The sequence below is a fragment of the Corvus brachyrhynchos genome, unplaced genomic scaffold (assembly GCF_000691975.1).
Source record: "Corvus brachyrhynchos isolate BGI_N302 unplaced genomic scaffold, ASM69197v1 scaffold61, whole genome shotgun sequence".
NCBI lineage: Eukaryota > Metazoa > Chordata > Aves > Passeriformes > Corvidae > Corvus > Corvus brachyrhynchos.
Window position 1 is genome coordinate 6129035 of NW_008236478.1, and position 21693 is coordinate 6150727.

Below are 21693 nucleotides of genomic sequence, written 5' to 3' on the forward strand. Positions count from 1 at the left end.
CAAAGAGAGAAAACTTTAGCTCAACCCTTACTGCTTGTTAGTCATAACTAAGCAGTACAGTTATATGCTAGATGTAACTTCTGTCTGAAATCTGTGTCATATAAGATGCAGATACCTCAGTGTTCATGGACAAAACCAAACCAGTTTCCTTGCAAAGGAGTGATTTTTTTTTTCAATAGCTACTAACATTTGTTGCTGCTGTTGTTGTGGGTACCTAACCACAAAATCTGAAATGTCTGCTTGATGGAAACACCCCAAAGTAGTACCATAACTCAATACTATGTACTAATACCAATATAAGGTTTGATACACTGAAGCATTTACAGGAGACATGAGTTGATTTTTAAAATCTTGTACAGCACCAGCTTCTGTCATAGAATAAACAATATTTTCTAGATGCAATAATACAGAGCTAAGAAATACATGAGCTAATATTAGCTATATTTCATGAGTGAAAAATATAAATAAAGGCCATATAAATGATAAAAAAATTCACAAAAGCAATCTCAAAAGTCTGACTGGTAACTGTATAAAATGAATTTATTAAGATCATGTGATTAGCAAGTTTTGTGGAGTACTTTACATTAGTAAAGCTTATGCTATTTAAAATTTTACTGTCTTTCAAAGGCAAGGTGTGAGTTCAAGTGAATGGTAATTTTTAACTGAGAAAACCCCAAGTAACAACTATTAAAAACAATTATTTAAGATAAATGCATACAGATAAAATACGTGAAATGTATGTCTGAAAATAACGTTATCATTAACATTCTTAAATCATTATATTATATAAAGGTAGGAGGTAAAGATTAAATGTTTTCACATTTGGCAATTTTTAGAGAAACAGCAACATGATTTACTTCCTTAAGGGTAAGTCAAAGTCAGAGTACCATAATTAACGACATGTTAAAACTACCTATGGTAAACAACAAAATAAATCATATTAAAAGTAGAACAAAAGCAAGAAGACCCTGTTGAGGACTGAGTTCTCCAGTGTTTAAAGCAGTAAGAGCCAAAAGTTAGTATTATTGTATTAGTAGGAAAAAGTAACTGAGTATTTAAAGGAAAGTATGGACACACCTTGTTTTTACTGAGGAAGATGAGAGAGGCTTGAGATGTAATATTGCTGTTACTGACAAGAGAAAAGGAGAAGCCTTCCCCTTATACATTGAGAAAGCTACAGTTTAGCATGTGCACATGCACTTCTGTCAAACACAACAGTACAACTGCAAAATACCAGACATGTACACACTCCCATTTCTTACATCATTACCCTTCTCCATCACTAACATTTGAGGAGATACTTAGTTCACATCTGCCCTTCACTTCTCTCAAAACATTTTTTCATCTTTTTTAAACACAGTTTTAAGCAAATCACTTTCAGAACAATGCTTAACTGTCTCTTGCCCTTCCCTACTTCTCATTCAACACTACCATTGCTCCCTCTGGTAGAAATATTTGTATTTGTCAATAATTTGCAGCCTTAACACTCTGGCCTTCCATAAACCTGGGTAGCTCAACAAATTTTCTAGCAATAGCAACACATTTCATGGCCATTTAGAAGGTCTTGTAAGTATAAGCTCCATAAATAGGTTAGCACCACAGGTTTACAAGTTGCAGATCCAAATTTCACATGGTTATCTTCTCCTGGATGCTGCTGGAGCACTGTGATCTACAAAAATAGCCTCAGGTGCAAAAGCCATACTCAAATGTGCACACATACAGACAGACGTAAATTGGCAAAGTGACTATTGTGCCAAATACAGATAAAAAAAGCAATTTCACATTTACTGTCTTCACAATGCCAGGAGTGCAGAAGCAGAGCAACAAATTGGTAATACTTACATTCAGATCTTACTTTCATTTGGAAACAGGTTAGTCTGATGACTTTAAAATCAAACAAACAAACAAAAGTTGAAGGATAGGATTCCTCTCCTTCCTTGGTAGGAGAAATAGATGGCCAGTTATTTCAGTCAGTTACAGTTTTCATAATATACAACATAAGAGCAACACACACCAACAGTCAGTGAATAGCAAAGGATCTGTGTTCCTGAATTATATGCACAATGTGACAGGATATAAGTGTACTGTGTTTATATAAAAATAGATTCAAGATTTAATGAACTATGTTTTGAAATCTCCTAGGCCAACTTGGCAACAGAAGCTGTAATTTTAAGTTATTTCCACAGTATTTTTTAGATATTGGTTTTCAGGCTAATTAATTACTTATGCCAAAGAAGAGTAACAAAATTAATAATCTTTTTCATCTTTACTCTCTTTAATTTTATCTCTATTTTTATTCTTCTGATCTGCCATCCAGTTGCCAGCGATTCAAATCTCATTAGTCAGCATTTTCTAATTGCATGTTAAGAAATATAATAATTTCAACTTGAGACAGTATCTTATGTTGTTTCACTTAAGTACTTGCTTGGAAATTGGTCCAGTAGATGAAGCCAACTTAATCCAGTTTTACAGTCTAGACTCAGAATAGAACAGATGAAACATAAATAATTACTGAAATGTTGCTTTCATCCTGCGCAGTGTGTCCTGAATTTTTCGAGAATGTTTTTCTGCTGGTATCTGATGGAAGTTGGCACAGTTGTCAGCTGCCAAGGCAGAAATGTCTGCATCTTTAAAACGAGTTATTCTTTGTCTGAGGTAAGACTGCAGCTTGAAATCTGGTGCATATGTATAAGGATTCTCTTGGAAGGCATGAACTTGGCTCACAACTTTTGCAATATTTCTTGTAAGAGAATATGGTAAAAAAGATTAGTTCGTTTTGCTGATGATAAAAACAAAAGCATAAACCAAAACCCAAACTTTAAAGGAAATTCAAAGGCATCAAGCATTTTATTCTATTGTATATGTACCTCTAATTACATGTCCAAACAAATGAAATTATTTGAACTGGTAACTGTGAAATGCTGCATTAGTTCTCGTTATCTCATTAGACAATAGTGTAATAAAAAATGTAGGTGATATATACACATAATTAAAATAATTACCTAAGTTTAGTCCACTTGTGAGCTCCATTTGTCATTGTGAATCCTCCAGTTTCAAGTTGTTGGACATGCATAGCCAAAACATGGGCTGATGGAATTGTTGGAAGAGTTTTGAATCTGTCTCCTTCCATCAGGCATAAGCTGTCACTTTTTAAAAACACCTAGTTAAAAAATGCACTCAGATTAATCTCACATTAAGTATTGGGGAAGGCTTTACAAGTTCTCCATGTACTTAACACTATCTATTTATTTGTCATGAATATCAACTTTTGCCACTAAAGTTCAAGACAACACTATGAATTCATCTGGTAGCAAACTTTTTAAAGTACACAAATAAATAAAAGTAACTTCAATCAAAAGATACTTCATACATTTTAATTGTTGTAAATTACAGGCAAAATTGCATTTTAAAACCTCACTCTATGTTTCAAAGTTGTATAGATCAGTAAGACAATGGCTATAATAAAATAAACATTTAAGATTTTTCAGAACATATTAGAGCTGCAAAGCATCTCCAGAAATCTTCTAATGCAATGTGTCTAATCTAATATTTTAGCTTGCTTCTGAAATTTTGATTTGTCACACAGGACACATGTTAAAGAAATACTGAGATCAAAATTTATGTAAACTTTTTGATTAGGAGTAAAAAGTCTTCAATCAAATTAAATTCATAATACAAAGTAATAATTATGGTTTTCATTCTGTAGAGACACCCATTTAAACAGATCTTGCACCTTCTCCAACCCCAAAGAAGTCATTTTGCATTAAGGAGTTTATACTATACCTCAACAGCCTTGAGTTCCTCCATTATCTCAGCTACCTTTGCAGGTAAAATTTTCCAGGCCTTATAATAAAACAGAATATATTTTTGTTTTTCACATTAATGTCCATATTCAAACAGAATTACATTAAGTAAAATGGTTAGAGAACAGAGTCCCAAACTTACTGGTAACTGTCGTACAATAAGATTTTCCAGTCCTGCTAGGATTTGCATTGCAGTAGCAAAATTTCTTTGTTCATAGCAGCATTTTGCTATAAGAAGAAATTTTGATAACAAGCTCACCTGCCGCTGGAAAAAAATTAAGATATATAATATATACATATATAGACATAGTAAATCTACACAATACAATTAAATGAGAAGGGGGAAGAGGTATTTCCTTTTTCAATTTGTTATCGAAATTGCTCTCTGTAGTAACATTTCCCTTCACCAAAGTTTTCCCCTTTCTGTCACTCAGGTGTCCTTGATAAAAGTTTGACCTATATTCCTCTCAGACAAGCCATTTCTTACATTCTGTTAGGTTTTGACACCTGCTACTAAAAAGCATCCAAGACCCTCCTTGTGACAACAAACCAAATTTTTAACAGCCCACTCACAGGTGTATTTCAGAACATTTCTTGCAGGTTTGCTACATAGCAATTCATAGATAATAACAAATAAATAACTATTTTGTAGTTACTAGCACAATAAACAATGACAAACCTTAGTTGTGTGACATGTTACAATTTCAGCAGCAACCCAGGTGCTGATGCTGTCTGCATTTTTTAATAATTGCAGAAGGTAATGGTCTTGTATGCACTTTGACAGAAACAGATTACAGACTTTCAGTGAAACTGTGTCAGCAGAAACTGCCCTAAGGAAAATATGGAAAAAAAAAAGGCAAAAATAATTCTGGCTGATATTGGATTTTTAAAGAAAACTTTGATTGTGAAGATGTCAACTTCTAACCATTTAAAATAATTTTGCATTTCTTTCCATCTTGATTTTATACTTCATGATGTACATAGTGAGCTGTATTACTTTTTCTTCCTTATAATTACAAGATAATTATATCTGATCAAAAAATAAGCATATGCAGGATACATTTCTGTATATAAAACCACTTTCACCACTCATTACTGAATAATAAAACTCCAGCCAATCTGACACAAAATAACAGCCAGAAATCCAAACTCAACAACCACAGCCACATAAGAAATTGAACCTGATATCAAGGGGCACCACACACTTTGTTTCCCATGACTGGACCCCAAAATCTGTATAAATGAGCTGATTTAGCCTTGGCCATTGAATAATCTGTAAAAAATGAGATCCTTTAGATGTTCATTCCCTATCCTTAGAAGCAAAAATCTACCATAGGTAGTGCAATTAACAAGTACTAATTAGAAGCTAACTGAATCCACTGAGTATGTAAGAAGTAGACCATCATAAAAATAATTAGGTCTACGTGGTTGGATGAAAACATTAATTACTGATAAGCAAAATAATTTAAATAGGTTGGTAACCACTCTAGTAACTACAGGAAAATTTCTGTGTATCTCTGAATACCAATAATTAATTTCCCTAACAGTACAGAAGGAACATTGCACAGAAGCTGTGGAATCTCCATCCACCTTCAGAACCCAACTGCACACAGCCCTGGGCAACCTGGTCCAGATGACCTTGCTTTCAGCAAGGTAGTTGGACTACATGATCTTGAGAGGTCTCTTCCAACCTCAGCTATTCTGTGAGACTGTAAGTGTCTTTGAGTTTTTAAATAAGTACACACATCCGTAAGCAAGGATCCTACTTCAGAATCCATTACATTTTTTCCCTACCAAAAATGCAACCTTTCAACCAACTCCCAACACAAGTTCTTAGAAATATTTTGGCCTCAACACACTTCAGATTTCAAAGAAATCACCTGGCAAATGTGACCTTCCACATACATGCATGTGCATAGGTACATACCTGTATCCACGTATGAAAACTCCTGAAATTAAATAATCCATATAAACAGGCTACCTAGTTTGTAAAAAAAAATACTAAGTATTCAAATTGTTTCTCTGTTTCTGGCTGTATTAAAAGTGTAATACTCTAAGTTATTGTGAGTCAACAAAACAGAAGGGCAGTTAAAACAAGCAACTTACTTTGGCACAGCAACACACTTATCTTTAACACCAAGTGCTCTGGAATTTAGGAAGTGTACTGGATGACATTTATGAAATACTTCCTAAACAAAAAGAGTAAGATATATCTGCTGTTAGTTCTAACAGTTCTTTTAAAATGCTCAGGGATAAAAATGACAGAGTATGTCCCCCTCCCACCCCACCTGCATAAATTTCTGAGAGGGATCACAGCCTAAGAACAGCATTTGATATTCTGTATTTCACTGTAGAGGTTTCAACAGAAAAGCTTTAGTTCAAAGTACCATAAAATAGTATGAAATAAGCTTGAAACAAGGTTGGGAAATGGTAGAGAAAGATGAGAACAAGTAAGAGGATAGATATTATTTGTACTTCCAAATAAACCTAGACCTTTGTACCTGTTGCAGTAGTGTCAGCTGCCAACAAAGCTGTTGGGCACTGCACTCTATCAAGAGAAATGGTCCCACTTCGTCTGCTCTAGCAAAGGAGACTGAGGTTTCTTCTGTGAAACTGCCACAGCTGGGCTTTGGCAAAACTAAAAGAAAACTGCTGCAGCAGGGCTTTGGCAAAACGGCTGAACCAGTGTGCAGTCTCTCTCTCTGATATTGTGCAATTGGTCCCATACCTTTGGATCGCTTCCAGTAGAAGTTCTGTAGAAAAAATAAATGTAAGGTTACAACTTCTCTAAAACAAACATTATGTCTCTCTCTTGAACAAACACTTCAGGAAAGTGTTAAGAGAAACACCTTTGTGCATGCAAAACTCTTCAGCTAATCTTCAACGTTAGCCCAGAATGAATTGGTTTACTCAACATTGCTATTTTAAGCTAATATAAAATGCACAAGGAGTCTAAACAGGAGGCTGCCACATCTCAATCAACAATCAGTATTTAAAACAAACCTCTGTGTATTCAAGCATGCTGCTATAAAACATTTTACTTCTTTTTGCTTAGAATCAAACATCTCTTTCCAAGAAATATTTTGTTTTCCATTATTTTTGCTTCTTCTGTCTTCCATTACCATTATTATGTGATGACAATAAAAAAAGTCCATGTTCCTCTATTCTGTTTGCCCTTCCTTGCCTGAATCCCCAATATACCCACGGAATTGTGCACCTTTATCATGAGGCTGGTTCTTAATTTACAATCTTAATGCACAATATTGATACATTTGACTTCCACATGTTATTTTGGTCACTCTGTAAAGAGATCTATTTTTGGGAAAAGCCTGCAGTATGTTCTGGTTTCTGGGGCTCTAGAACACTACAAAATAGTAAATACAGACAAAAATTCAGACAAGTTCTTGCTACAAGCTTTCAAGTTCTAGCAGGAAACCGCTTAGCTCCCGCTGTTTTCTTGTATTTATAGTCTTACAAAAACCAATGCCTAATAAAAAGCATTAATGGTTGACAGGGGGGCAAAGGACTCCTAATAACAATGAATCACATGATAGTGTCAAGAATGAAGAGTTCAAATCTCAAAGTTTTTTATTATCTGATCTGTGATTACTGAAACAGCTGTCAGTAGTTAAAACTTAAGATTATTTTCGCAGTTACAGAACTGTCTGGATCTTAGATACTTTCAAAAGAAAATTTAAAATGCAGGTACCTAATTCTTACTAAGTATGTGGGCTGGATTCTGAGTTGGACACTTCTGTTTTTGTCAAAATGTAATATATGGACACATGCTCCATACACTGCAGTCTGAAGAAAAGACACACCTTTCTGGAAACATCTTCCGAGAGCTTTTTACATAGGGAATGTAATGTTTTTCTGCCCTCCTCACTTTCCTCTTCACATTTGTCCACACTAGAGCACTGACCAGCACTGCCACTTTTCCTGGCAGAGGCATCCTCGAGCAGTGACAACAAGCGCTCCCCATAGCCATTTAATGAAGCAACCTGGGAATGCAAAACAGGCTAACAGAAAGCAGAACTCAATTTCCCAGAAATTACAAGCAAGTTACAATACAGTTGTAAGATTCTTAACCTGTCCAAAACCAGACATACTGAACACAGCTGTCAAATATAGCATTATTTTTCTTTTATTTACGTTAATTGTACTTAGGGCAGCTTTTTGTAATAACAATGTTACATATCCCATAACCGACTTAATTTTTTTTTTTTTTTTCCCTTAAAGGATCTATTGAATTTCTGAATTACCTTGGAAGAAATAAATTCTTTTAGGGTACCCAGAAGATCAGTATTTGTTGCAAAGTCTACACTATAACAGTCTTCAATCCATGCCTGCAGGATGTAGAAACTGCGGTTACATATTTTGGTAAGGGATGCGGAAGGATCCAGGCTTGCACTGGTGAGAAGAAAAAGAAACTTATTATGCCAAAATTGACATCCAATTCCAATTTAAAAATAAGTGTTGACAAAACCCAGAAGTTTTATTTGGGATTTAATGTATTATCTTAAATTCCTAAACTTCATGTCTCTAGCATCCATGGTTCTATGGAAAAAAAAGCTGTATTTGTAATTACTACCCATTACTGGATAAGTGGTAAAAGTGAGAAGCAGAACTGAGAAGTAAGCACATTGTCAGATGCAGCTCTTGCTCTAGTTTTGCTGTCATTTGTTAAGAGAGTCTTACAAACACAAACATAAAAATTCATTTTAATTAAGTAGGACTTTTGAGAAACAACTATTTGTTATTGGGAGGAAACTCAATTGTGCTTTGATAATATTTTTCATGGGAATTTACTGTACCTGGATAAAGTGCTGCTGATTCTATCAAGAAGAAACTGCAAAAATTCTTCTTGTGTGCAGAAATAGCGAAATGTATAAAGAAACTGCTGTACATAACCTTCTAAAAAGGCATTTCTGTAAAGCACAAGAAAACTTCAGACAAGCCAGAACACATCTTCAACTTGCATTAGAGTACAGCAACAGCAAACAATCCTCAAAATATCAACAGGCATTTTAAATTCTCAAGCTCTTCATAAAACCTTGGATTTTTTAAAAATTATTTTTACACATCAAGTACTCTGACTGGCAACCCTGAAAGCATAAGTAGTTTTATAAAAAGTTTCTCTACTTTCAATTTTGTGAATAACCACTTTGACATTTCTATTATTAAGGCAAGTTACAATCTAAATAGTATGGAAGAACATATTACATTTTCTTTTTTTTCTATCATATCACTTGATACTGCTTTGAAACATTTTCATTATAATAACAGCGTAAGAAGTAGATACATTAAGCAAGAAAATATTCCCCGTAGTTCTAATTAGAGAAGTAGTTACTTCAACAACAGAATACAATTATACACACATTAAAAATGAGGGCATTTTATTTTTTTATATACACATACTCTCAAGGTCTTAACACAGACCTTGAGGTCTCCCTATTGGCTTACAGCTAATCATGAAAGTCTGCGTTTGATGAATGTGGAAACTCCAATTCAAAAATATTTTCTTCACTTTGTGCAAAATATTAACTACCAGGAAAAGCAGCACTCAGAGTAAGTAACTGGATGTCAGAGTCAGGATGAACTGGGAGAAGTAGCTGGGAGGAAGTTGCTCCCTCTACAGAGGCACAAGTCTGAAGGAGCTACTGGCAATTTCCATCCTTCACACTATTACAGCTCAGGTACCTTAAAACAACACTGCCCTCACCAGAGCTGAAGGACACCTTTATCCCCTTTTAAACCCTGAGATAAGCCTGCATCTTGATCAGTGGCAAGGACTGATTATTGGGGCAATAATCTGTAGAACAGAACCTAAACATTTTCATATCCAGACCCTATTAATAAGAACAACCAAATTACATGATCTGAAGAATTGTTGTACTGCTGGCAGTAACATAAAGTCTTGATTCCATGGCAACTATCAGAGCAAACCTCAAATAAGTACAAGATAAAAGAGTTTAAAGTTACTAGTTTTTTATTTATTATCAAATACTTTTAATCAAATCCAGCTGATCTTTTGCCTTTTTCATGTCCATTTCTGTAAATGAGTGTTCATAGAAATAACACAAACTTGATAGAAGAGAGGAGAATTTATTCAATATTGAGTAACTAGGATTTATCACAGAGACAAGTTTTTCCTGATTTAGCAACTATGCTTCAACCCACCCCCAATTTAGGTGCAAAGTATACTATACCTAGAATATAAATAAGCCATTAAACCAAGTGGTGTACCGGCCTGCAGAACTCTTACTCCATTTTGATTATTACACTGGTGTTTCTCTGTGTTATAGTAAAGAAGCAATGATGATTCATCCATAGGTGCCATGTCCATGGTGTCAGTTTTCCCATTGTGAATGACTGTAGGCAGCACATAGGATTCCACACCCCACTGCTCTGCATACATCATCTGCTCAAAGAAGCAAGGCCATGATAAAATAAGAAATTGAAGAGGAAAATTCACACAAAATGCAATCAAGTTAAAGACAAATTGCATTTCATATAATTGATTTTTTTTTCATTTTTAAACAATACTAGTAGCAATTACCTTTAATAATTCTTTTGGATCTTACTTAATTTGGCAGTTTGACACAAAACATTTCACATTTCTTATAGTGATCTGGGTGGCCAACTACACTGATGCAGTAATGAAATGACAAATTAAGCATAAGTGAAAAAAAGTCTGACTTGCCTGCACATATTTCTTTACCAGTTCAAGAAACTGCACTTTTGATTTCATCTCCTGTAGCTGTCCTTTCAGTTTGGGCAACATAGATTTAGTTTCAGGACCTTTAGATTTAAAATACATGGCATAAGAACATCAATGATTCAGATTTACAGAACAAGTCCTTAAAAGTACTATGCAGCCATCTTATTACTGGCAAGTTGTTGCAATCTTACCTTTGCTTCTTCTTTCTTTCTGCAATAGTTTATGGTAAAACTTTATGGTCTTTCTGTAATTTTTTGTCTCCATCATTAGCAATTGTTCCAGTTCCTATTTAAAAAGAAATAGGATTCTGATCAGAATTGTAAGTGGAAGGTGGTTCTAGTAAGAAAGTGAAGTTTTAGAAGAGAATTATTTTGTATGAAGAAAAAAGAACATCCAAACAGACAAGAATATGATATTAAAAACGAAAAACTACCTTTCACAGCTGTGCTTACAGGCGAGATACAGCAGGTATTACCTGTTCCCAGAAAAGCATTAGTGATGTCACAGTTCCCCAACTCAAGAACTGAAGCAGGTTTGTATATGATGAGACTGCATGGAAGTTTGTCTGAGTCTGTTCACATAAATATGCCTTCAGTTATAATTGTACTTATCTGGCTGTTTTCAAGAGCATTTTTAAAACTTACAATCAGAAGTTACCCAGAATTACAATTTGTATGTTCTGAATTTAGTGCAGACCCCAGAAACACTTTGTTAAACAGCTGACCTGTATTTCCAGCAAGAACTGAAAGTTTGACTGAAATCAATGGCTTCCAAACAAGTATAATTACACTATACTGTACAACCAGGTCAGAAGGCAGACAAGAGAGCTGCTCTGGAAATAAAGGACATATAAATTTCAAAGTTCAGCTTTCATGTTTTATATTTATGTATTTCACAAAATCGAAAAAATTAAACTAAATTTCCATAGAATTACGTAACTTAAGCAATGAATAGAAGTGAAAGTATATCAGGCCTCTCACAATGTATCAATTTAAAAGTAAACATTTACATTTATAATTGTTTGCATATCAAAGGTTTCATTATTTTATCAGCCAGTAAAAATGGGCCATCCACTTTGGGTTCAGCTTCTAATTTATTATGAAACAACAAACATGATGTATGTTGTGCTTTATAAAAGTGGTGACTTTTGCACTTGGGTCCTAAGTTAACTACCAGTGACCCAGTTACATGAAACAGTATTTTAAATGCAGTAATTTCACGGAATGCAGCAGGCAACTCCCACAAGCAGAGTGATCAGAAAACACACAGCTCAGAGTTAACATATCAAACAACAGATTGGTAAATAGGTTAGCTTTAATGGGATGGACTTGCTAGAAATTAATTTGAGCTTAAGAAAAACCTGTCACTCTTTTTCAGAAAAGCTCAAAAGGTTTAACAACATAGTTCATTAACATCGAGTCACAAAAGCCCCCTGGATTTTTAAAAGATGTACTCCTACAGAGGTACCACACAGAGAACAGGGAAAGCACAGGAAAGCTGTTATCCAGATTCTAACTGGAAGTTGCTATCTTTTACTTCAAGGTCTGTTTTTGCTTCATCAATTAAAGCAAAATCAAGGTGATTAAGAGACTATGTAAAAAGAAAGGGAATCAGAATGACCAACCACTTGGAATCCAGCAGACAAAGTGGGTTGTCCCATAAAAGACCTGGGGTGAGTAGCAATGATGTCAGAGGCAAATTCCCTGTCTATTCCACAACATTTTCCAATTCAGGTAGGTCTAGAGTATAAAAACCTTTGATGAAGCTACATGCCTATGATGTGCTCCAGTCACAGGCATTCTTAGCTCTTTTCTATAGTAACACCACCATGGGGTTGGTGCAAAGAACAGACAGGGCTTTTCCACTCAACTTTAAGAACAGGAGGTGGGTTGTAGGTCAGTGATGGCACTTTTGTGTCAGTGAGCTTTATTTTGGATACTACCTCTACTGTGGTTACTGCTAAGACATGACAAATCTTGAGGATTTTAAACCACTTAAGAATCAATATTTGGAAGAAGAAATGGTGTTTCGACTCACTATAACAGAACGAATTTTATCACGCTATTAAGCAACAAGATGTATCTTAATGATTTAAAATCAATGTACTCACCACTTTTTTAGCATCTATATTTTGTGACTCACTTGATTTCTGCTTTCCAAGGTTTTTCAAGTAATTATGAACTTCTGAATCAAAACATTCAGCTCCATAAAAAGCACTGCTCCAACCAGGACTACAGCCATGAAAGTCAGGTAGATTGGGAGATGCCAGGTAGCTGTTTCCAGCTATCTTTATCATGGCCTGTTCCTCTGAACTTGTATTTCCTTCTGCAAAGCCTGGATCACAGCTGTTGCTTTGCAAATATTGTTGCTCTTTTGCTATGGGGATTGTACTCTGCAGAGTCAATTCTTTTTTGATATTATCCGAAGGTGACTCATCAAAATCCATTTCAACTAATGATGTTTTTATCATAGGCTCAGCCTTCACGTCAAAGTTTGCCTCCCCTTTTCCTAAAAAAGGTGTATAGGGGAAAAGAAATAACGGTTATGTGTTGCAATGCATGCTTTGTTGAACTTAAACACTACCCATACAAAACACTGTTATGAGACCACGTATGTGCTCTAACAGTGGGTTTAGATGCTTATTGTGACTTTACATTTTTTTTCTCAACTACACATTGTAAAATGATAAAGGTTAAAAACATTTCAGAACTATTAAGCAATAGTTAAGTAATGCATTTCTGAAAAGTACGAAATATTTTCCATGCATAGGCAACAAGCATTTAAACAATACAGAGAAACTTTAAGACAGAAGTTAAATATGTCAGACCTAAGAACACATTAGTGAAAAAGAACACATTAGCTTTTGAGTTTTTTCCATCCATAAGTCTTGAAGCTTTTATTCCATAGAGAGAGGGCAAGAATACTCGATACAGCCAATAGATGTTAAACTTTGTATCCCTACAGGACTCAATCCCTTGAGTTATGATGGGACTTTTTTGCAGTTATAACAACTACTACCAACCTTCAGGGACTGAGGTGACCATCAAAGGTTGGTATAATGCTGACAGGAGCATTTAGACCTGCCAGAAGTCTCCCTTTCCACTTGAGCAACCCTCCAGGGCTTAGATATGCCACCTTGGAGTCAAACAAACCTAAATTATTGGTGCAAAGAAACCACACACTCCACAGTAAAGTCTAGCTCTACATTTGCAATCATTCTGATTTGGAATGGAAAACTGCAATATTGAACAAATATTGCAGCAAAGTGCAAAATTACAAATTTATGTTTTGCTATAAAAATGAACAATGTAAGTGTATAAGCCCTTCTGTAAAACACACACATTTTCCCTTTGCTAAAAACAGAGAAGTAAGCAAGTTTAAATGCTGAAATTTGGATGAACTGTCTTGAAAAAACCTCACACTGGTAAAACAGCAAACAAGTAGAAGCTGTCCATCAATGCAGCAAGCCTAGAAGGGGTAATGGTTTTGTTATAATATTGGGATTCACCAGTCCCAGCTCAGTTTTGAGTTCAGTTGCTGAAAGATAGATATTTTGTAAACTTTCGATCACAAAGTGTGTCAGGAGAAATATAAAACCCAAACTGAAGAAGTATAAATAAACAATCCACTAATATAGCAGGCACTAGAATATCTACTCAAACACAAGAAAACCACATACAGCACTTCTAATTTTGGGAGTTTTCAACAGACACATCTATCTAAATAAAAGTAAGTAAAGTAAATGACATTCCACAAAATAACACTGGGTCAAATGTAAGCTTCATTCATTTATGTCCTCAAGGCATTGATAATGTAAAGATTCAGTGAAAATGTCCGTAATTGTTGCGTGCTTTCCTGAAGACACAAGAAAAGTGTCTCAAAGCTTATGTCATTGATAAGATTCCCAGCACACACAAAGATCTAGAAACATGAAGTCTCTTCTCACCCTCTTTCTGCTCACTGCTTTCCAAAAAGATTTCAGATTTCTGCACATCTTGGAATTTATTGCCACACTTTGCTTCATCTGCCTCAGTTATGCTGAAAATACAAGGAGACTGGGAAAAATTAATGTTTCCTATAATTTTATATTTACATCAGTAAAATGAGATCTTACAAGTGACTCTACCATGCAAGTAAAGGGCTTCATAGCATTTATCTACTTCCTAAAGTTTTAATGTTCAGCTTCAGTTGTTATTTTACAAGAAAAAAAACAATGCTCAAATGGCTATTCAAGCACAATAAGACAGAGATTTTCCTGTATAGCATTTGGCAGAACTCCAACAGAAGTACAGAGCACACACAAACAGAAGGCTTAACTCCAGGCATAACTTAAAACTGCAAATTACTGTAGTGGGTTTTTCACTCAGGATCCAACCTCTGGATAACACTGACTCCTAGTTATCCATAGTTAGAATCATAATCATAATCTGAAGTCAAAGAAGCTAACACTGAAAAACTGCTATAGTCTTTGTCAAGCTAATGTTAAGTAAAGCGGTGTCTGAGAGATATTTTAAGACAGGCCTTGCATGTGATGTAAAAGCTAGACCTGTATTTTTCACTGGATAATAAATTATGATCTCTCACTGTCAAAAACTACTTTGTAACAAAAGTTCATATAGAGGATAACCCCTTCACACATCTCAGTAATTCAGCTGCAACAGTTCAGGTTTCTCCTACCATGTCACTGAACTCTGGGGAACTAAGGGCCTAACTTCCAAGCAATTTTCAATATCTCCTTAAAAATCCCAACCTAAATGGAAATAGGCCAGCATACCAAGGCTGGGTATTTGGAGGTCATAATCCGTTATCTCTGAAATTTGCTGTAAGAATTATACACCTTTCAACACTGAAGTTTTTCTAAACTGTATGTACTAAGCTTCTTTGTCAAAACTTCAAATTTGTAGTTCCAAAAACCCCCAAATTAAATTTGACATAAATTGATTTTCTTTTTCAACTGTCTTCAGCAAGAAGCTTTTATAAAAAGTGTGCTACATTTGGAGGCTGCAATAAAACAAGAATTTTGAAATTATTTTTCAGGTAGATACATATGTCAATGAAGATCAAATAAGAAAAACGAGAAATTAATTAAGCTGTTTTTTCTCACTTAACAGGCTACTTACAAAAGACTGCCAGGAGGAACACTGAGTCAAATTAAACCAGTTAAGCAAAACATTTCTAGCAAAGCTAAATTAATTTCCTTTTTCTTGGGTGTGATTAGAACACAGGATGTATAAAGAACTAATATCAAACAGAATAAGCAAACTGAACAGTGAGAGCAATATACTTCTGATTAAACAGCCTCCTTCTAACAAGACTATGAAGCTCTCCATCAATGTTTGTAACCAATATTGACCAGAATTAGGTTTCCTTATTCAGCTGTCATAAGATGGAGTTAGAGACAAGTGTAGTAGAAAATATTTTTTTTTGACTGAACCATTAAGCACTGATTATCATGGAAAAAGCTTTTAAAAACCTCAAACTGTGAAATAATAGTTTACAGGAAACAAGTACGAATACCTGAAGAGAAACCACATATTCTTTCCTGCTGCTATGAAGTAGGGATAAAAGCATTAAATTCAACTGTAAGAAGGAAAAAGTTGAAAAACACCTACCATAAGCGTGAAGATCTTCCTCCATTTACTACCTGATAGAGATTCTCCAGTAATTTTTCATCCCAGTAGAGGTCACAAAACTTCTCACAAATTCTATCAGAGAACATACCAAACTTAATTTCCTTTAAGTTTAAAATGAAGTTACCTTGTTCAAAATAAAAAGAACAGAAACAAACAAAAGAGGGAGAAAAAAATTAACAGCAATATTCTTACAAATCAACGATAATAACATACAGAAGAAAATGCACATACCCATATCAAAAACTTCAGTTCCATTCTCTAAATAACCATCAAATGCAAACTCCTCTTGTATAAGATGAATCACTTCCTGTAGTAAAGTGCCACTTGTTCTGTTCTGATGGTGCAGGACTTTATCATCAAAGAAATTATAATTGTCTTTATTCACTGAAGTACATTGTGTGTGTTCTTGTTCAGTGAAAAAACTGTCTATGCTGGTAGCACTCTCAGTTTCTTGGCAGTTGGTTTGAATAACTGGGCTACTTTTATCAAACTGGTTCTTTGTATTAGTAGTCTCATGACTTTGCACATTGCAAAGGGAGGCATCATTTTCTGTCTGCATGCTCATTTTATAACTTGCAATAGTACTTGAAAGTAACACTGGCAAACTGTGATAGCAATCATAAGCAATTCTTGAGCGAAGAGGCTTATTTGGTATTTGCTCTGATACAGCCAAATGTACTGGTACAAATGTCAGAACTCTTCTCTCTGAGTCCTGCTTGAGAATGATGTTATTTATATGAAGAAAATTAGGAGATGTAGGACAAGCTAGGGAACTGGAAGGATCTTCAGATAAAATGGTCTTCTCTTGTAGAATATGTGAGGAATCAGATGGTGATGGTAATGTAACTGTAGAAGTAAACATATTGCCTGAGTTTTGCTCTTCTGAAGACATCTGGAATAAGTGGCTTGGAACTTGTAAATCACACTCAGTTGTTTCAGGTACAGTTTCAGCAACACCTGTATCCTCAATACCACAGCTTTTAGAGCCTTCTATATATCCCGATTTGTTGTAGTCCATACCTTTTTCTTTCCTTGTCTCTTTCTTGAATTGCTCAGAAACTGGTGTGTGAACTTCTCTGAAAAAAAAAAAAATTTTTTTTAAAGAAAAATTCAAATAGATTTAACAATGAAGTTTAAGCTTTAACTTATTCTGCTTTAGGATATACTAACTTTGTTATATTTGCATCTTGTTTCAAAATAATAGGCTTAAAGTGAGTTGCAGGAGAGGTGAATGCAACAGGTAATGTTGCTTTCTCACAATTTAGTGAAATCTGGCATGGTACTGGTCCTTTAACTGCTACAAGTTTACTTTCACTGGTAAAAGGCACAAATCCTAAAAACAAAAGCACAGAAAGATGATCAATATGTAAAACATAAATGCAAAGCAAGTAATAATCAATTTAGATAGAAAAACAGTTGCATATTGGACTGAGAAAATCTTATGTGGAGAACTGAACTAGAGAATACTAAACCAGAGTAAACATGTCAGAGCCTGACTGCTTACCTAGACTTGACTCTGAAGGGTCCATTTCATGTTTCTCATTTTTAAATTCAAAAGTGACATGATCTTGAGACAAGACTTCTTCCTCAACAGCCTAACAATAAACATTGAACTCCAAATTGATGTTATTAGCATTTTCTTTTATCAAAATCTGTTCAGCACATGACTTTAAAAAACCCCAATCCTCATATACACCTAGAATACTGCAAAGCAGCAACCTAGTCATGCCAAGGTGAGGAATTAAAAAAATTACATACAGAAGTCTAAGGACTGGTAGAACTGCTTAGAAATCTTGATAACTTGGTCTTTCAAATCAGAACCTTAGGGTAATCAAAGTTTTGAACAAGCTCAGTTCTATGGATTGACTGAATCCTGTGTGCATTATATACAAACATTTGAAACACAAACAGAACCCAACAATTACATATTAATTTCTTCTGCAGAGTGGTAAATAAAAAGAGAGATTATGAAATTAGTCACTTATTCTTCACCCATACAGATTGTGGGGTCAGAGCATCACAATCTGTGGAGTGATCATTCCAATAGCAAGGACTAGGAAAAGGCAATACTTAAAGACTACTTGAAAATACATTAAAAAAAAAAAAAACCAAACAAAAACCAAAAAAAATGACAACAAAAAAACCAAACCCAAAATCTAGCTACACTTGCAGGGGAGAAAATCTTACTGGAATACATTTACAGAATTAATTGAAAAAACACAGAATTAAAGAAAGGTGGCACTCTTACCTTAAAGATGGGTTTACCCAATAATGTCAAAATATTTTTGCTGTTTATACCTTGTTCAAGTAAATAATGATCGCATGTCTAAAAAAAAGAAAAAAGTAATTTTCAGTGGGTAAATAAGTTTTCAGTCAAGTGAGGTATTCTTGGACAAGGACAAAGTCAATATAAATAGTCAGTTAGAAGTAATCTAAGTTTAGGAAGTCTTATGAACCTTGTCCAAGTCCAAGTACCTTGATAATTTCAATTTAAATTAAAAACACACCTCTGTGTGTCCCTAAGGAGGTAACTTTAAAAACAAAACCCAAAGTGACTGGTTATGCTTTAATTAGGTATCAGTCTATTACAAGTATTAAGTTATTATTTTGATTTTAAAATCACTAAAATGAGAATTTGGACACAACTAAATCTAGTAACCTTAATTGCAGCAGTTAGAGAAGGTCTTTCTTCAGGGTTTTTTCTTGCCATATCCAGAAGTAGTTTTTTAAATTTTCTTGGCAATACTAGTTTGTGACTCGGTGGAACACTGTATTTTGCAGCCATCCACAGAACTGCAGCAACACCATAAACACAGACCTATTGGCATAATGTAAGAGACAAAAAAGATTTAAACAGACTAAAAAAAGCCTCCACTTCAAAAACAATTCCAGCAAATTATCCAAAAATTCCCCCCATTCCCTGCCAAAAAAAGAAAAAAAAAAAAAATTGCTAGAGTTTTCAAAGTACGGATTACATTTGGCTTTTGAGGATGCTGATGAAAATCCCAGCCCATTTCAAAATCTAGTTGTTACACATGCAGGGACGATAACAGTTGCTATTTTTCTACTGTTGGAGCAACAGACATTAATTTTCTTATTCTTTACCTAGGGAATTTATCCAGGAAAAACGTATTTTAGAACCATTTTGAAGAATTCCTTTCTCACATAAAAAGATTGCTGCAAGCTCCAGAGTACTACCATAAAACCTGGCCAGCTGCAATTTACTTAAAAAAGGTCATGATAATTCAGCAAGTAAGTGGCACACAGTAATTACGAGCTAGCCAGCAGAAGTCATATTTTATAGAGAAGATTATACCTGTCAGAAGAATGAGGCACTGCATATTTATTCTAGCAATTATTGTGCTACCTGCAGCTAGACCAATTGAAGTTGCACCAATGAGGGACCTTGAAAAGGACTTGGTCTTTACCAGCTTGCTTGTTTTGTTTGAAGAATTACAATTTTCAGAGTCAGATTTAGTCCACTTAATGCTTAGTTTTCATACGTTAGTATGTACTATAAACACAATTTTAACAAATTTAAAGCACCATTCTTTACATTGCCCCGAAAGATATTAAAAAGGCTCAGTGGACAGAACTCTAAGCACAGTAGTACACAATGTGTTCCCATAAAACAGTGTTTTCTGGCACTCTTTTGAGCAAAGTGAACAGCAATGAACAAAACATAACAAGTAAGCTCACTATAAAAAAAATAATCTGTGAACCATTTGAACTATTGAGCAAAAGCTACTAATAGGTACAAAAATACCTGAAATAGGAGAAAGCAGCTAAATCAAAACATAAATAATTTTCTTCCCCTTAGGTGCAGAACTCCAAGATTACCCTAAATGTATTAATTGAGGAAAAACTTGTCATCCAATCCATCATATCCTTCAAAGAAAGTTCTTTTTACTGTTATTGTGATTGACATTACAGTCTTCATTCCCATACCCTAATTTGAACTGAATGTTCATAACTAGAAATTTATACAGTCAACCTCATCAGCTTATTCTATATATAATGTTATGGAAAACCAAGGAAGCAGATTACTTCAGACATTTTAAAGAAAACGAACAAAGCATAAAGACTTCAGGATTATTAATTTCTACTGTCTGGTGAGACTGCTGTATTATATTTCAGGGATAGTTTAAGCTTCTGAAACCTCAAAAAACCTGCACATTGGATCAAAGCAGTTTAAGCAATTTTAAGGAAGATATACAAATATTTTCTAGTTACAGATAGCTTTACAGAAAATGGAATGTTTTTAGTAGATTTTTATGAACTTTTATTTTCTGATTCATGATTATTAAGTCTAATTCCAAAGAACTCATGTGACACAAGGTACATATTAGCTAACCACTTTTCTTGTTACATAATAGAAAGGTACTGTAAATTCTGTTCCCCTAACTTTTAAGATCACTGTGGTACAGTTCGCAACTCAAAGGTAGCTGCTGTGGAGACACATTCACCTGCTATTTGACATTTTTATTATCTTTGTTCTAAAAGCTCCTTAAGGCTTTTATCTATAGCAAAAAGCTCTACGAAAACTATATTGGAGAAAGACTTAATTCATAATGTTCCCATAGCAAAAACATACCGATAATAATATTTTTATCCAGTCTTCTAAATGTGAATAATCTTTGAGCTTCTGGCCAGACAGTCTAAAACACTGATCTTACTGTGACCTTCAGAATATGAAAACATGACTTCAAAGTCTGTCTTACTGCTAACAAACTGAAAATAATTAAGTCTTATGGAATACCATTGAATAACAGATTTTTGGCAGTTACTCCAAGAATTTTGGAAGGCAAAATTTTAGAAGCAACTACTTTTATGAGAGGTCAATATATTTTAAAAATCCCCACAGATAACCAAGAAACAGTGGGAGAACTGAGAAATATTAACACAGTCTTAGAAGAGTTTAGCTTTCTTCTTCAACTAGCAGGGGGATAAAACTGTCCTTCGATAAAATGCAAAGCAACCTACATAACCTACCACATTACCTTCTCAGTATCCACATCCTCTTCTTCAATTTCAGGAGCTAAATAAAATACATCACAAGATTCTGAAGGAGAAAAGAAATCAGAAACAAAAGGTAAGATGTTTGCTTTCTTCTCCACTTCCCCTGGAAAGAAATAAAAGCTGAGCATGCAATGTCTTCTTTTACCTTCATCTTTTGGAGCAGCAAAGAGGATCCTTCCATGGCAGTCAATCAGCACAGAGTCCAAACATAAGACCACTGCAAAAAACCCACAAATGGGCAAGACATAATAAGTATCTGTTCTTGTATCTACTTAGCACTAATAAAAATAAAAATTTTTTTAAAAGAATTTACAGTGTCAGAAATTACCCTTTGATAAATGATGCTTTAAATAACATTTATGCTAGAACAGACACAAGCCAAAAAAGAGACAGTAGCTGTGCAATTACCCAAAGCAATTTCTGCAGAACAAAGACAAGAAACTGGAAGTTTAGTCTCTTTATAGCCAGCCCTGAAAAGGAAGGTCAAGAAAGCAGGAAAAAAAAAAAGTATATATAT

At 34.6% G+C, this 21693-nt stretch overlaps 1 protein-coding gene across 1 annotated transcript in view; it reads right to left on the reverse strand.

The window, feature by feature from the left end:
- Window positions 1–513: 513 nt before the first annotated feature.
- The window catches only part of KNDC1 (kinase non-catalytic C-lobe domain containing 1), a 60407-nt gene continuing 39227 nt past the window's right edge, over window positions 514–21693 (reverse strand). The window contains exons 8-31 of the mRNA XM_017725866.1: window positions 21322–21393; window positions 21158–21219; window positions 18817–18975; window positions 18406–18483; window positions 17662–17752; window positions 17328–17490; window positions 16389–17233; window positions 16137–16281; window positions 14471–14562; window positions 12635–13032; window positions 10716–10809; window positions 10507–10604; window positions 10013–10224; window positions 8618–8731; window positions 8066–8213; window positions 7625–7804; window positions 6480–6556; window positions 6305–6443; window positions 5910–5992; window positions 4483–4633; window positions 3946–4068; window positions 3784–3843; window positions 3003–3160; window positions 514–2740 (exon numbers count right to left, since the gene is read on the reverse strand). Coding sequence (XP_017581355.1) covers window positions 2509–2740; window positions 3003–3160; window positions 3784–3843; window positions 3946–4068; window positions 4483–4633; window positions 5910–5992; window positions 6305–6443; window positions 6480–6556; window positions 7625–7804; window positions 8066–8213; window positions 8618–8731; window positions 10013–10224; window positions 10507–10604; window positions 10716–10809; window positions 12635–13032; window positions 14471–14562; window positions 16137–16281; window positions 16389–17233; window positions 17328–17490; window positions 17662–17752; window positions 18406–18483; window positions 18817–18975; window positions 21158–21219; window positions 21322–21393 — 3974 coding nt within the window. The 3' untranslated portion in view covers window positions 514–2508. The remainder of the gene's footprint in view (window positions 2741–3002; window positions 3161–3783; window positions 3844–3945; window positions 4069–4482; window positions 4634–5909; window positions 5993–6304; window positions 6444–6479; window positions 6557–7624; window positions 7805–8065; window positions 8214–8617; window positions 8732–10012; window positions 10225–10506; window positions 10605–10715; window positions 10810–12634; window positions 13033–14470; window positions 14563–16136; window positions 16282–16388; window positions 17234–17327; window positions 17491–17661; window positions 17753–18405; window positions 18484–18816; window positions 18976–21157; window positions 21220–21321; window positions 21394–21693) is intronic.